General features: G+C 38.6%; 1 protein-coding gene across 3 annotated transcripts in view; it reads right to left on the bottom strand.

The window, feature by feature from the left end:
• Positions 1-5,367: 5,367 nt before the first annotated feature.
• LACTB (lactamase beta) overlaps positions 5,368-13,122 on the bottom strand; it is an 18,350-nt gene continuing 10,595 nt past the window's right edge. Inside the window, exons 6-7 of one of the 3 annotated variants that reach the window (XM_029238761.1) lie at positions 9,166-9,256; positions 5,368-6,942 (exon numbers count right to left, since the gene is read on the bottom strand). In XM_029238761.1, coding sequence (XP_029094594.1) covers positions 6,796-6,942; positions 9,166-9,256 — 238 coding nt within the window. In that variant the 3' untranslated portion in view covers positions 5,368-6,795. Of the gene's footprint in view, positions 6,943-8,463; positions 9,257-13,122 lie in introns of those variants that run through there. The other 2 variants (XM_029238760.1, XR_003795995.1) reach the window with 2 other exon arrangements.

Here is a 13,122-nt window from a genome sequence, read left to right as displayed (position 1 = left end):
TGGAATGAGTGTGCCTTTTGGGCACTGCAGTTTCTCAAAATTGGGATCATGTTGGACACAGCCATCCTCATTTTTTTTCACATTGATTTTTGCATAGTACTAGCTTTTTATCACAGCAATGGCCCAAAACCCAGCTTCACAAAGATACATCATCAAAGGGAATGTGGTGCTATCTAATGTAACAATTACCTGGAACTAGAAGTTTGCATGGTATCCAAAAGATGTCAAGTATCAATGTTTCTCCCATGATGCTCCAAGCCACCTCAGCTTGCACAGTTTAGGAACCTTGGAAAAATCTGTGGTGAATAAGGAGCAAATTCCTGAAAATTTTCTTGGAAATAGTATTGGAAGAAAGTATTGTACTTTAAAGAACCTATCTAAGGATTAATTTAAAGAGATACTTGGCACTGGGAACTGAATGGTATATTAAGTTTTACTTCATTATTAATCTAAACATACTACTGGGTTTGAAAAATGCTCAGTAGAGAACACTCAGACTTTTCCAAACTTCAAGGTTTGACACATACATTATTTACTGAATTTTTTTCTTTAATACTATTATTTATATTGTCTTCATTGAGCAGGCTCAGCGGCCATGGCTCACGGGCCCAGCCACTCCGTGGCATGTGGGATCTTCCCGGACCGGGGCACGAACCCGTGTCCCCTGCATCGGCAGGCAGACTCTCAACCACTGCACCAACCAGGGAAGCCCTGTCTTCATTTTTTAATGTAAATGTATTTTTTAAAAAAACCTTATATCTCTTCCATAAATTAAAAAAAAAAAAAGGTTACATAAAGATAATTAAAAATAAAATGAAATTCTTGGCTTCTGACCTGGTCGGGTGACAAACGGTTTCTTATCTGGTTGCCCCTGTAAGTCACCTGATAAAGGTCAGTTTTTTTTGGTTTGAGATATAATGTAGATACCATAAAATTCAACACTTTACAGTGTAAATTTCAGTGGTTTTTAGTATATTCACAACGTTGTACAACCACTACCACTATCTAATCCCCGACAATTTTCATCTCTCCAAAAAGAAACTCCACACTCATTAGCATTCACTCCCCACTTCTTCCTCCTCCCAACTCCTGGCAACCACTAACAGACTTTCTATCTCCTTGGACTTGCCTACTCTGGACATTTTATATAAATGGGATCATACAATATGCGGCCTATTGTGTCTGGCTTCCTTCACTAGCATAATGTATATCATGGCCATTCATGCATGTATCAGTACTTCATCCCCCTTTTGACTGAATAATATTCTGTTGTAAGAATATACATTTTGGACTTCCCTGGTAGCACAGTGGTTAAGAATCCACCTGCCAATGCAGGGGACATGGGTTCAAGCCCTGGTCTGGGAAGATCCCACGTGCTGCGGAGCAACTAAGCCCATGCGCCACAACTACTGAGCCCGCGCTCTAGAGCCCGCGCACCTAGAGCCTGTGTTCTGCAACAAGAGAAGCCACTGCAAGCAGAAGCCTGCGCACCGCAACAAAGAGTAGCCTCCACTAGCTGCCACTAGAGAAAGCCCGCGCGCAGCAACGAAGACCCAACGCAGCCAAAAACAAACAAAAAAAACCTATTTAGAAAAAAAAATATATAAATTTCGTTTATCTATTAATCAGTTGATGGACATTTGGGTTGTCTTCACCTTTTGGCTACTATAAATAATGCGGCTGTGAACTTCTGTGTACACATTTTTGTGTAGACATGTTTTTTTGTGTGTGTGTGTGCGGTACGCGGGCCTCTCACTGTTGTGGCCTCTCCCGTTGTGGAGCACAGGCTCCGGACGCGCAGGCTCAGCCATGGCTCACGGGCCCAGCCGCTCCGCGGCATGTGGGATCTTCCCGGACCAGGGCACGAACCTGTGTCCCCTGCATCGGCAGGTGGACTCTCAACCACTGTACCACCAGGGAAGCCCTGTAGACATGTTTTAAATTCTCTTGGGTATATACTTAGGAGTGGAATTGCTCGGTCATACAGTAACTCTGTATTTAGCTTGTTGAGGAACTGTTTTCCAAAGCAGCTGCACTATTTTACATTCCTACTAGCAATGCACAAGCATTCCAATTTCCTACATCCTTGCCAATACTTGCTATTGTCTATTTTTTTGATTATAGCCATCTTAGTGTGTGTGAAGAGTTATCTCATTAGGGTTTGATGTGTATTTCCCTGATGACTAATGATGTTGACCATATTTAAATGTGCTTATTGGCTATTTGTGTATCTTCTTTGGAGAAATGTCTATTCAGATCCTTTGCCCATTGTTAACTGGGTTGCCTTTTTATTTTTGAGTTGTAAGAGTTCTTACGTATTTTAGATACAAATCCCTTATATACATGGTTTGCAAATATTTTCTCCCATTCTGTAGGTTGTCTTTTCACCTTTTGTCCTTAGAAACACAAACATTTTAAATTTTTATGAAGTCTAATTTATCTAATTAGATATGGAAAACAGTATGGAGTTTCCTTAAAAAACTAAAAATAGAGTTACCATTTGATCCAACAATCCCACACCTGGGCATATATTGATATCTGGAGAAAACCATAATTCGAAAGGATACATGTACCCCAATATTCATAGCAGACCTATACCAGGTTGACTGTTATTTTCTTACCTAGCAAATCCTCACATTAGAAAAAAATTAGGGAGACTAGTCCTGTCCGATTTAGTTAAAAGCCTACATTTTACATTTTTCTTAGGGAAGCAGGTTTAGTTTCGCTTATTCTACAGGAACAGAATACTGGAGCTGCCACTGCCTTCTGGACCCAGAGCTCAGGAGACGCCAGCTTCAGCCCTGGTCGATGTTTTGTGTTTGTATTCTGAAGTCCATGAGTGTCTTTTTCATTTTTTCATTTCACATTTTATATATCATGCTATGTATATAAGAGAGGGGCTGTGTAAAAGCATGACTCTACTGTGCCATCTTTGTCTTTAATTTGCATATTAATAACAAAAGTTGTGTATTTTTTATTTGCAGCCAGATTTACTAATTAAAATCCCAATACATGTTTTTTTATTCATTTTATGTGACTTTTTTATTTTTGCTAAGCACTCTATCTATAAAATTGCATGCCACTAACTGTCCTTTTATTGGGTCTGTAAATTTTTAGAGATGCTTCTATTATGGGAAGACAAGATAATTTTAGAACAGGCTTTTGAGTCAGATATGCCTGAATTTGAAATGAGTTCTAATGGTTAATGCTTGTGTGACTTTGGGCAAAATAAGTACAATAATTTCTATTTAATCGGGTTGTTTTGAAGATAACATATATAAAGTGCTTAGCACAATGCCTGACACATAGTAAATACTCTGTTAATAGTATTCTTTTAAATAAAAAAGGATCCTGTGTATTCAAAATCAAGCACTTTCAAGTTCTGTTTTTTTCTTCCAAATTATTTATCCACTTCATTACCACACTGGAGCATAGTTAACTATTGCTGCAAATGAAGTCACCCCAAAATTTAGTGGCTTAAAATAATGATGACATTCTTTTTCATGATTCTGTGGGTTGGTCTTACCTGGGCTCACTCATGCATGGAGGCTCAACTGGACTGGAAGGTCCAAGATGGCTTCAGTCACATGTCTGGTACTGGCCGTCAGCTGGGTTATCCAGTAAGGTAGTCTGGTTTCCTTACGTGGCCATCTTGGGGGCAGTGTTCTTGGAGGGTGAAGATGCAAGTTTGATGGTCTCTTGAAGCCTAAGCGCTGGAACTTGTGCAACATCATTTCCCTGGGTCAAAGCAAGTCACAAGGCCACCTCTGGTTCAAGGGAGTGGAGAAATAGACACCATCTCTGGTTGAGAAGAGAGGCAAAATCACATTGCAACGGAGCATGCACAATGGAATGGGAGGAATTTGTGGCTATTAAAATTTTTACCACATGTTGGGAGAACTCCAATATTTATCAAGGTTATTCATTCTCTAACCCATGAACATGTCCACAATCAATTCTTAAAGAAATGCTGTATTCATTTCCCTATTCTGGATGAGCACAGAATATTAAGTGGGAAATTTACATTAGAGGAAATCCAGATGGCCAATGAACATATGAAAATAGGTCTAACTTCACTAATAGGTAAATGCAAGTAAAAACAACCAGATACCATTTCCCATCCATTGCATAGTCAAAAATTGAAAGTCAGTGTTGTCATATAAACAACAGAATTAGGTTCAACCATATAAAATTGTTTATATTCATGCATTTTTGAGGTAGAAAAACTGCAATTTCATACGGTCAAAGGATGTTCCTTATAGCACTGCATATAATAGTAAAAAAAAATCCATCAATAAGAAAATGGATAGTATAATGTGATATAGTCATACAGTGTAATATTTCATAGCAGTTAAACTGAATTTATATTTACCAACTTGACCAGATCACAAAACAATGTTAAATTTAAAAGGAGAGTGTAGAAAACATCTATACTATGGTGCTATTTGTGTAAATGTAAATAATACAATTTAATACTATATCAGATATGAATATATACACTTGGCTGTGAAAGTATTAAATAAGAGACTGGAAGGATATACCCCAACTCCTGACAGCAGATTCCTGCAGGGCAAAAGGAGTGGGACTTTGGGTGGTGGTTCTAGGAGTCTTCAGCTTTATCTATTAGTATTTTTAAAAATATTTATTTATTTGGTTGCACCGGGTCTTAGTCGCAGCACGTGGGCTCCTTAGCTGTGGCATGCAAACTCTTGGTTGTGGCATGCATGCGGGATCTAGTTCCTGGACCAGGACACGGAGTCTTAACCACTGCACCACCAGGGAAGTCCCTAGTATTTTTTAAATGAAGAAAATTTGACTAAATGTTAACATTTTAAATTCTGGGTATTGGGATTATATGGGTATTTGCCATGTGAACCTTTTGTGCTTTCTAGTATTTTTTTTTTCACAAAATAAAAGATCAATTAGCTATTCTGGTATCCTCTAAGAAACAGAACTCAGACTATTTGAACCTGAATCAATAGCAAATAACAATATAATTCTTTAAGCCTATAGTTATGAAAATGTAGCTGTAAAATCCTAAAAGGTTACAAGGTGAGGTTATTATTCTATAAAAGTAATCTTTTTTCTTTATAAAATGCAACAATGAGCTCTAACCCATCTATGTTTTTTCTATTAAAAATTACAAAGACATATTTCCATAATCTCAGCTTTCAAATCTGGGGTAGAATTTTAAACTTTTGTATTCTGTGATAGGAAGGTAAAGCAAATCATTTGTTGTCAATAATCACCTTGACAAGTTGTAAATTTCAGAAAAAAAAAAAAAAACTAAAACACAAGAAATTTGTGTCAAGTTCTCTTGTGTTCTTTTCCCTAATATTAAGGATCAGCCACACCAGAATTACCACTTTGCAAGATGTAGAAATTTATCAATGCTGTTTATAACAATATTAAGAAAATAAGTTATCATAGCAGACAGGAATTCCATCTGAGGTCTGTGAACCCCTGATGTTTGTACATTGGTTCATTTTCTGAGAAGATTCCCAGCTCTTCTCCGAGCTTCAACAAGAATTCTAAAAGGTGAAAAACCAGTCTAAAGCAAGTACCCTGCTCATAATGCACATTCACTAACTTCACAGGGCTCTTCACACTTCGTGGCTCTTCCTGCACAGACAGTTCAGTCACGCTGCACTTCTCCCGGACACCCAGACAATGCTCTTCCCTCCTCTCCCAATGTAAATGTCACCTCCTTGGCAGCTCCAAGCAGTTCGCTCTGTGATCTGTGCTAAGGTTCAAAGCTCACATTGATGTCACATGATCAAACTAAAAACATGTATCTGCCAATATCAGAAGTATTTTTTAAATTGCCATTAATTTGATTTGCTTTTAGTCACAATATTTAATGTTTAAAATTTAGAATAACATTAAAGGAAGGCATTTTATATTTATCAAAGACAGCATGGATTCAAAATTTTGACAAATATGAATAGAAGACCTAAAGGTCAGGAGAAGCCAGAAAGAAATAAGGAGATGAAATGCATCTGTTGTAGGGAGCTGCTTTCTCTGTACTTTGACCCCTCAGAAATATCCATCTACTTACCTTCACAGATCAAAGTGGAGTGAAGAAACAGGCTGAGAGCTCAGAACTATAGAAAAGCCCTCTTTTATTAGACTGTATAAAAACTTTGATTTCTTTTTGAATTTTCCTGAATTCAGTCTCCAATATTCGTCATCTATGGCTGTTATGCAGTATTTCCCAGTACCTCAACACTACAATAAGCCATCCATGGAGCCAGTCTCCAAGATAGTTCCCAATGAACCCTATCTTCTGGTATTTAGCCTTTGTGTAGCCTTCTCCCACACTGAATCAGGGTGGGTCTGTGTGACCAGTAGAATTTGGCATAGGTGATAGTGTATGACCTCCAAGGGAAGATTATGAAAGACACTGTGGCTTTTGCCTTGTTTCTCTCTTTAATCACTCAATCTGAGGGAAGCCATAGGACAGTCAAGCAGACCTATGGAGAAGTCCATGAAGTGAGACATTGAGACCTGTTCCCAAAAGCCAGCAAGTAACAGAAGCCTCTTGCCTATAGCCACATGGGTGAACTATCTTGGAATGAGATCCTCTAGCCTCAGTCAAGCCTTCAGGTGACTGAAACTCCTGCTGACATCTTGCCTGCAGCCACAGGAGAGACCCTGAGCTAGAACTATTCAGCTAAACTGCTCCCAGAACTTATGAAACAGAGAATTTGTGAGATGGGGTAGTTTGTTATGCAGCAATAGATAATTAATGCTCATTACGCTAAATAAAAGAAGCCAGACACAGAAGGCCACATATTATATGATTCTACTTACATGAAACATCCATAATAGGCAAATCCAAAGAGACAGAGAGTAGATTGGTGGTTGCCAGGGCCCGGGAGTAGACAGGAATGCAGAGCAAATGTTAATGGGTATAGGATTTCTTTTTTGGGTGAAGATGTTCTGGAATTGAATGGGTACACAATCTTGTGATTATACTAAAACCACTAAATTGTACAGTACACTTTAAAGGTTGAATTTTAAGGTATGTGAATTGTGAATTCTATGTGAAATTACCTATTTTTTTACATTACAGACTTTGATACCTGGAAGTGGAGTGCAGCTGTAACAAACACCTGAAACGTGGGGGTGAATTTGGAAGAGAACAGTAAACAGAAGTTGAAAGGACTTTGAAAAGAGTGTCAGTGAAAGCCTGAGGAACCCTGAAGAAACTGTTTAGAAGTATGGTGGCCTTTGAGGAGGCTGCAGGCATGGACTTAAAGGAGAGTAAGGAAAAATGTTACTGGAAATTAGAGGGAAGAGGATTATTGTTCTCCAGTGGCAGAAAGTTTAGCAACACTGTTGCCTGCAAGACCACAGAAAGTAGAAAATATGCCTAATGAACTGGGTGAATCTAGCTGAGATTTCCAGACACAGTGTTGACTCTTGGCTTCTTCTTGTTGCTTATGCTAAAAAGAAGGAGAGAGAGGAGCTAAAGGAAGGACTACTAAACAAAAATGAATCAATAATTGATGGTTTGGAAAGTTCCCAGACTCCCCAGATGGCAAAAGATGCTAAGATTAGGAAACAATTTCAAAGCAAAGATAAAATTTACGGTACTTCCAGGAAAAAAACAGTCTAAAGACAAAGTTGAGGGTATGACTATAAAACCCTTTATGACTGTGGAAAGAACCAAGATGGTGCCTCAAAAGCTATTTAAACAATAGGCCTTAAGAGAAGCTTAACAGTGTTTTCTCCAATTGTCTCAGCAGAATTCTAAGTTAGAGAGGGGTATATTTTGAAGAGATTTGGGGGTATGGCTTTTTTTTTATTAGCATGAACCTCAATGAGATTAGCAAGAACCTCAATGGGACTCACAAAGTTTTTAAAAATTATATTAGCAGGAAGACTGTTAACTTAGACTGAAAGGAGACTACAAAAGAGCCCTTTGGACCCTCAAACTTGTACAAGCAGAAAGCAGGCTGAGAAAGCCACTCAGATGCAAACACATATTGCCTTTCATGAAAAAAACAGTAACTCAGAGGGCAGAACTAAGAGCTCTGAGAACACAGCCAGGAGCCAAGAATTATTCTCAAGCCTTGAGTACTAATCAAGCAGCTGCCAACCTGTGTCTGGTTGGATGTGGGGAACAAATAACATCTTCAGTTCACAGGTCTTAGGATCTGTGAGTGAATGAGCCATTTGGGAAGGATTTCCTCCAGGACCAGAGAAGTCTTTAGAAGACTACAACATCTTATCCGAAACCACATTACAGACCCTGGTGCCAGACCCACCCAGCCAATCTACTCCTAAATTCCTGAGCCTCAGAAACCATGGGATAATAAATACGTGTTCTTTTAAGATGCAATAGATAACTAATATACCATTTCTCATAATCTTGTTTCTGCTGTCATATTAAAAGAACAATATTATGAGGTTCCTGTCAAATGAGATTTTCTCTATACTATACATTTAAAAAGTACATTTTTATCAGAATGTTTTATTTCAAGAATTAACACTTTTTTCAAAAAGTAAAAATATAGTTACTTCCCTGAGTATAAAGAATTCATCTTACAATAAAAGACAATTACAAAATTAAGCAATTAGAGGTACATAATTCTCTGCATTCAATTATACTCTATTACAAATTTATTCTTTAAAATCTCATGTATTTGGGGACTTTAATGTTTCAAAAAACAAACAAACAAAAACAAAATCATAACGGCTCGTTTTGCACCTGTGATGTTAAGGCATGTCTGATCTGTCTTTATCAAATTCCAGAGCAATCTTTAAAGCAGTGTTGTTGAGGCCAACAGACTGCATGTTACATATGATAGAAACAACTGTTCCTCTTGGGGGAAACTTGTTATTTATAGCTTCTGCATCCAGTTCTTCAGGAAGGACCAGTAGGACACTACTGGCACCCACTGCACCTCCAGTGTGTGAGGCATAATGCCGTTGCTTCCTACAAGAACCATATGTTTGCTTCTTTTCCACAACACCCCATGCCATTGCATATTTACCCTCTTTATCCCAAGACATCTCTGTGTTAGGCACTGGTGTCCAAATCATAAGCATTGTTTCTGGTTTGAGATATCCAGGTAAAAGACTTTCATTTGAGTTCTTAAACAGCCCGACTTGGTAACCATACAGCATTGCATTCCCAAATTTCAGAAGGTCACCTACTGTAGACAGAAATCCACCACCAGCCCATTTATAGGAGTTATCCACGTAAGGTGTGTTGACAAGACGTCTCTTTTTATTGTAAACATAAAATCTAAAATGAAATAAGAATAGTCATTAAAAATTTGATAGTCTATTATTGACTTTATACATGAAGATGAATAGGAAAATGTATACATGAGACAGATTGTATTTCACTGTAGTGAACATACTTTCTCAGAAACTAACCACTAATTTTCAGTATGAAAATGAAACAGAGATAAGTGAGTAATTAAAGTATAGAAAGTGGGTTGTTTTTTCTGTTGGCAAGGCTTGCCCATGCTAAGTGTATCAAACTTCTAATGCCTGTAAAGAATGTACTGATTAGTACTACACATGATATTTTCCCCGTGCACATGCAGAAACACCTAATGTTTGGTAGACATTTTCAGTCCCTGGGCTCAATGAATCATGTGCCACATGTAAATTTTATAACTGAAAATGTATATATGGGGATGTTCAGAAATAAGATTAATATTTGTAAGGAGACTATTTCTCCTGGTTAAAAATACATAGAGATACTGTGTATAATGATGTGATGTGGTACTTTCTTGGTGTAGTGGAAGAAGCAGGAGTTAGCAAATCTCAGTTTGAATTCCAACTCTCACCCTTACTGGCTATACTTATTTGATTTGATTAACAAACACTTATACCAGCGGTCCCCAACCTTTGTGGCACCAGGGACCGGTTTCACGGAAGACAATTTTTCCACGGACCAGGGCGGAGGGGGGATGGTTTCGGGATGATTTAAGCACATTACATTTATTGTGCAATTTATTTCTATTATTATTACATTGTAATATATAATAATTATATGACTCACCATAATGCAGAATCAGTGGGAGCCCTGAGCGTGTTTTCACTTGCCACTCACTGATAGGGTTTTGATATGAGTCTACAAGCAGTTGATTTATTATGGTCCCTATGTAGTCAAACCTCTCTGCTAATGATAATCTGTATTTGCAGCCACTCCCCAGCGCTAGCATCACCGCCTCAGCTCCATCTCAAATCATCAAGCATTAGATTCTCATAAGGAGAGCGCAGCCTAGATCTCTCACATGCGCAGTTCACAGTAGGGTTCGCGCTCCTATGAGAATCTAATGCCGCTGCTAATCTGACAGGAGGCGGAGCTCAGGCAGTAATGCAAGCGATGCGGAGCGGCTGTAGAGATGAAGCTTCGCTCGCTTGCCTGCCACTCACCTCCTGCTGTGCGGCCCAGTTTCTAATAGGCCACAAACCAGTAACGGTCCGTAGCCCTGGGGTTGGGGACCCCTGACTTATACAGTTCTTACTATGTTCCAGCCATTGTTCTAAGAACTATATAAGTATGAACTAATTTATTCTTGTAACAGTGTTAGGAGGTAGGTAATATAATTCCTGTTTTACAGATGAGGAAACTGAGGCACAGAGACTATAAATAACTTGTCCAAAGCCACAGTTTTTAAGAGGCAGAGTTGGATTAAAATCCAGGCAGTCTGTTACCTCTCTGCTTCCATCCTAATTTGTAAAATGGGGACAAAAACATCTACTTTGCAGAGTTAGAAATAAATGTATAAAGCACTTTGCATATTTCTGATAGGTACTTAATAAATGGTAGCTGTTATTCATTCAATCATTCAACAGTTATTGATGGAACACTATGTGCCAGGCACCGTTTGGATGTTGGGATAAAGTGTAAACAAAAGAGAATAACTTCATGGGGTTTCCATTCTAATATGAGGAGACGGTACCATAAACATTAGGTACATGAAATGAAATCACAAAATAAACAAAAAAAGGACACTTGGCTCATGAGCCTCCTTCCTTTCAAGTTTCATAATAAAATGGTGTTTTAGGGCTTCCCTGGTGGCACAGTGGTTAAGAATCCACCTGCCAATGCAGGGGACACGGGTTCGAGCCCTGATCTGGGAAGATCCCACATGCCGTGGGGCAACTAAGCCCGTGTGCCACAACTACTGAGCCTGCGCTCTAGAGCCCGTGAGCCACAACTACTGAGCCTGTGTGCCACAACTACTGAAGCCTGCATGCCTAGAGCCCGTGCTCTGCAACAAGAGAAGCCACTGCAATGAGAAGCCCGCGCACCGCAACGACGAGTAGCCCTTGCTCGCCACAACTAGAGAAAGCCGCGTGTAGCAATGAAGACCCAATGCAACCAAAAATAAATAAAATAAATAAATTTATTTTTTAAAAGTGGTGTTCTTAGGTTTTCAGTTTGCTGACAGTCTCACCCGTAATGACCTTCATCTTCATCCTAACTTGGTTGTTCATAAAGCACTGTCAGACCTGAATCTCACCATCACTTTAAACTGTTTTATCACTAAGGTCTCAAACTCAGACATTTCTTCCTAGGACTATGACTTCCAACCCTTCCAGCTCTCCAAATGAACCTGCTTTCTGCCCTCAATGGGACCTTCATCCATCCCCCTTGGGTCATCCCAATTTTCCCAGGTCTTTTAGTTCCCAGTGGTTTCCCCTGATTTTCTCTTCTAGGCTGAACTATATCAGCTGTGGTCTCATTAGCACTCTTGAACTAACACTACACCAATCCATCAATCCTAAATAAATCTAGGTACCCCTTATCTATCAAGAAAGGCTCCAGGAATTCATATAACAAAGCTGACTGGTATAAGTTCATACTCTTGCTAAGGGTCTTCACTGCTGTTCTCAAATCCTTTTATTCTTTTCCTGGGTACTCCTTGGTATACTCTTCATAATAGGTATTCCCAATCTCTTCCACCCTCAGTCCTCTACCCTATCTCAGGCCCAGTCATTTTACTGAGAAGATTGAGGCCATCCAAAGTGAGCTAGAAACTCCCATCTTTATCTTAAAATGCATGTACATCATCATCCAATCTTTAAAAAATTTCCCATTGTTTTTAAGAGGCATTGTTATAGTTGTCACAATTATTAAAGGGCTCTTACTGACATTTAGTGGATAGGGGCCCAAGGGTCCTAATGACCTGTGGTGTATGGGAAAGTCCCACAGAGTGGTGCATTCTCCTATATCCTGTGAGATCAACTATCCTACGAGATACCCCTGTAAGTAAAGAATCTGTTTATAACTAGCTGAGCCTAGAACCCTCTCCATTTTATATGTAAATACGAAGTACTTTGTACTCTACAATGTATTTTTCTTGAATGTAACCACTGTGAAAATTGAAGATCACACTCTATTTTGCTCAAAACTTCAGCCAGAGTTAGCCACCAAGGACATGAGTTGAAGCACCAATGCAATAAACCTGTATTGGTCTGCATTTTGTTGTCACATTTAAAGTAATTTTATGTATTAAGTTGCAGTTGACTTTATTATGTCTTCTCGTGTTGTTGTGAGTAAACATTATCATATTGAGATATTATTATAAATTAAAAATATTCCTTTTATTTCTTTATATTTCAGTTAGAGTATTGAGTGTAGGTTATATGATCTCTTACATTTCAGATATTAAAGGAGGTGTTATTACATATTTGTTAAATTAAGGGGCAGTGGGTCTAAAGGCACTGATACTCATTGTTCAGTATAATCTAGCCCTTGCTTACCTATTTGACCTCATCACGTACAACATCTTGCCTTACTTTTTTCATGCCAGACTTCTTTCTGTATTTGCAATAAGGCACACTAGCTTTCCTTATTATTCGTGTTTCAACCAACAAACATGGCCTAAAACCAATATATTTTAAATAGATCTCCCCACTAACATCCTCTCCCTCTACATCCCATCACCCTGTTCTATTTTCTTCTCATATCTGAGATTCTTAGTTTACATATTTGTCTGTCTCTTCCCATAGAATGTAAGTTTCATAAAGGCAGGAATCTTATCTACCTGGTTCATTGATGCTTCCCCTACCTAGAACAGTACTGGCCATCCACTAAGTACTTGTTAAATATGTTGAACACATGAAAGCATCATTTGTTGGCTAGTA

This window comes from Monodon monoceros, unplaced genomic scaffold (genome assembly GCF_005190385.1).
Source record: "Monodon monoceros isolate NGI ecotype Baffin Bay Population unplaced genomic scaffold, NGI_Narwhal_1 Super_Scaffold_21, whole genome shotgun sequence".
NCBI classification, from domain to species: Eukaryota; Metazoa; Chordata; class Mammalia; order Artiodactyla; family Monodontidae; genus Monodon; species Monodon monoceros.
This window is presented reverse-complemented; position numbering and strand designations above follow the sequence as displayed.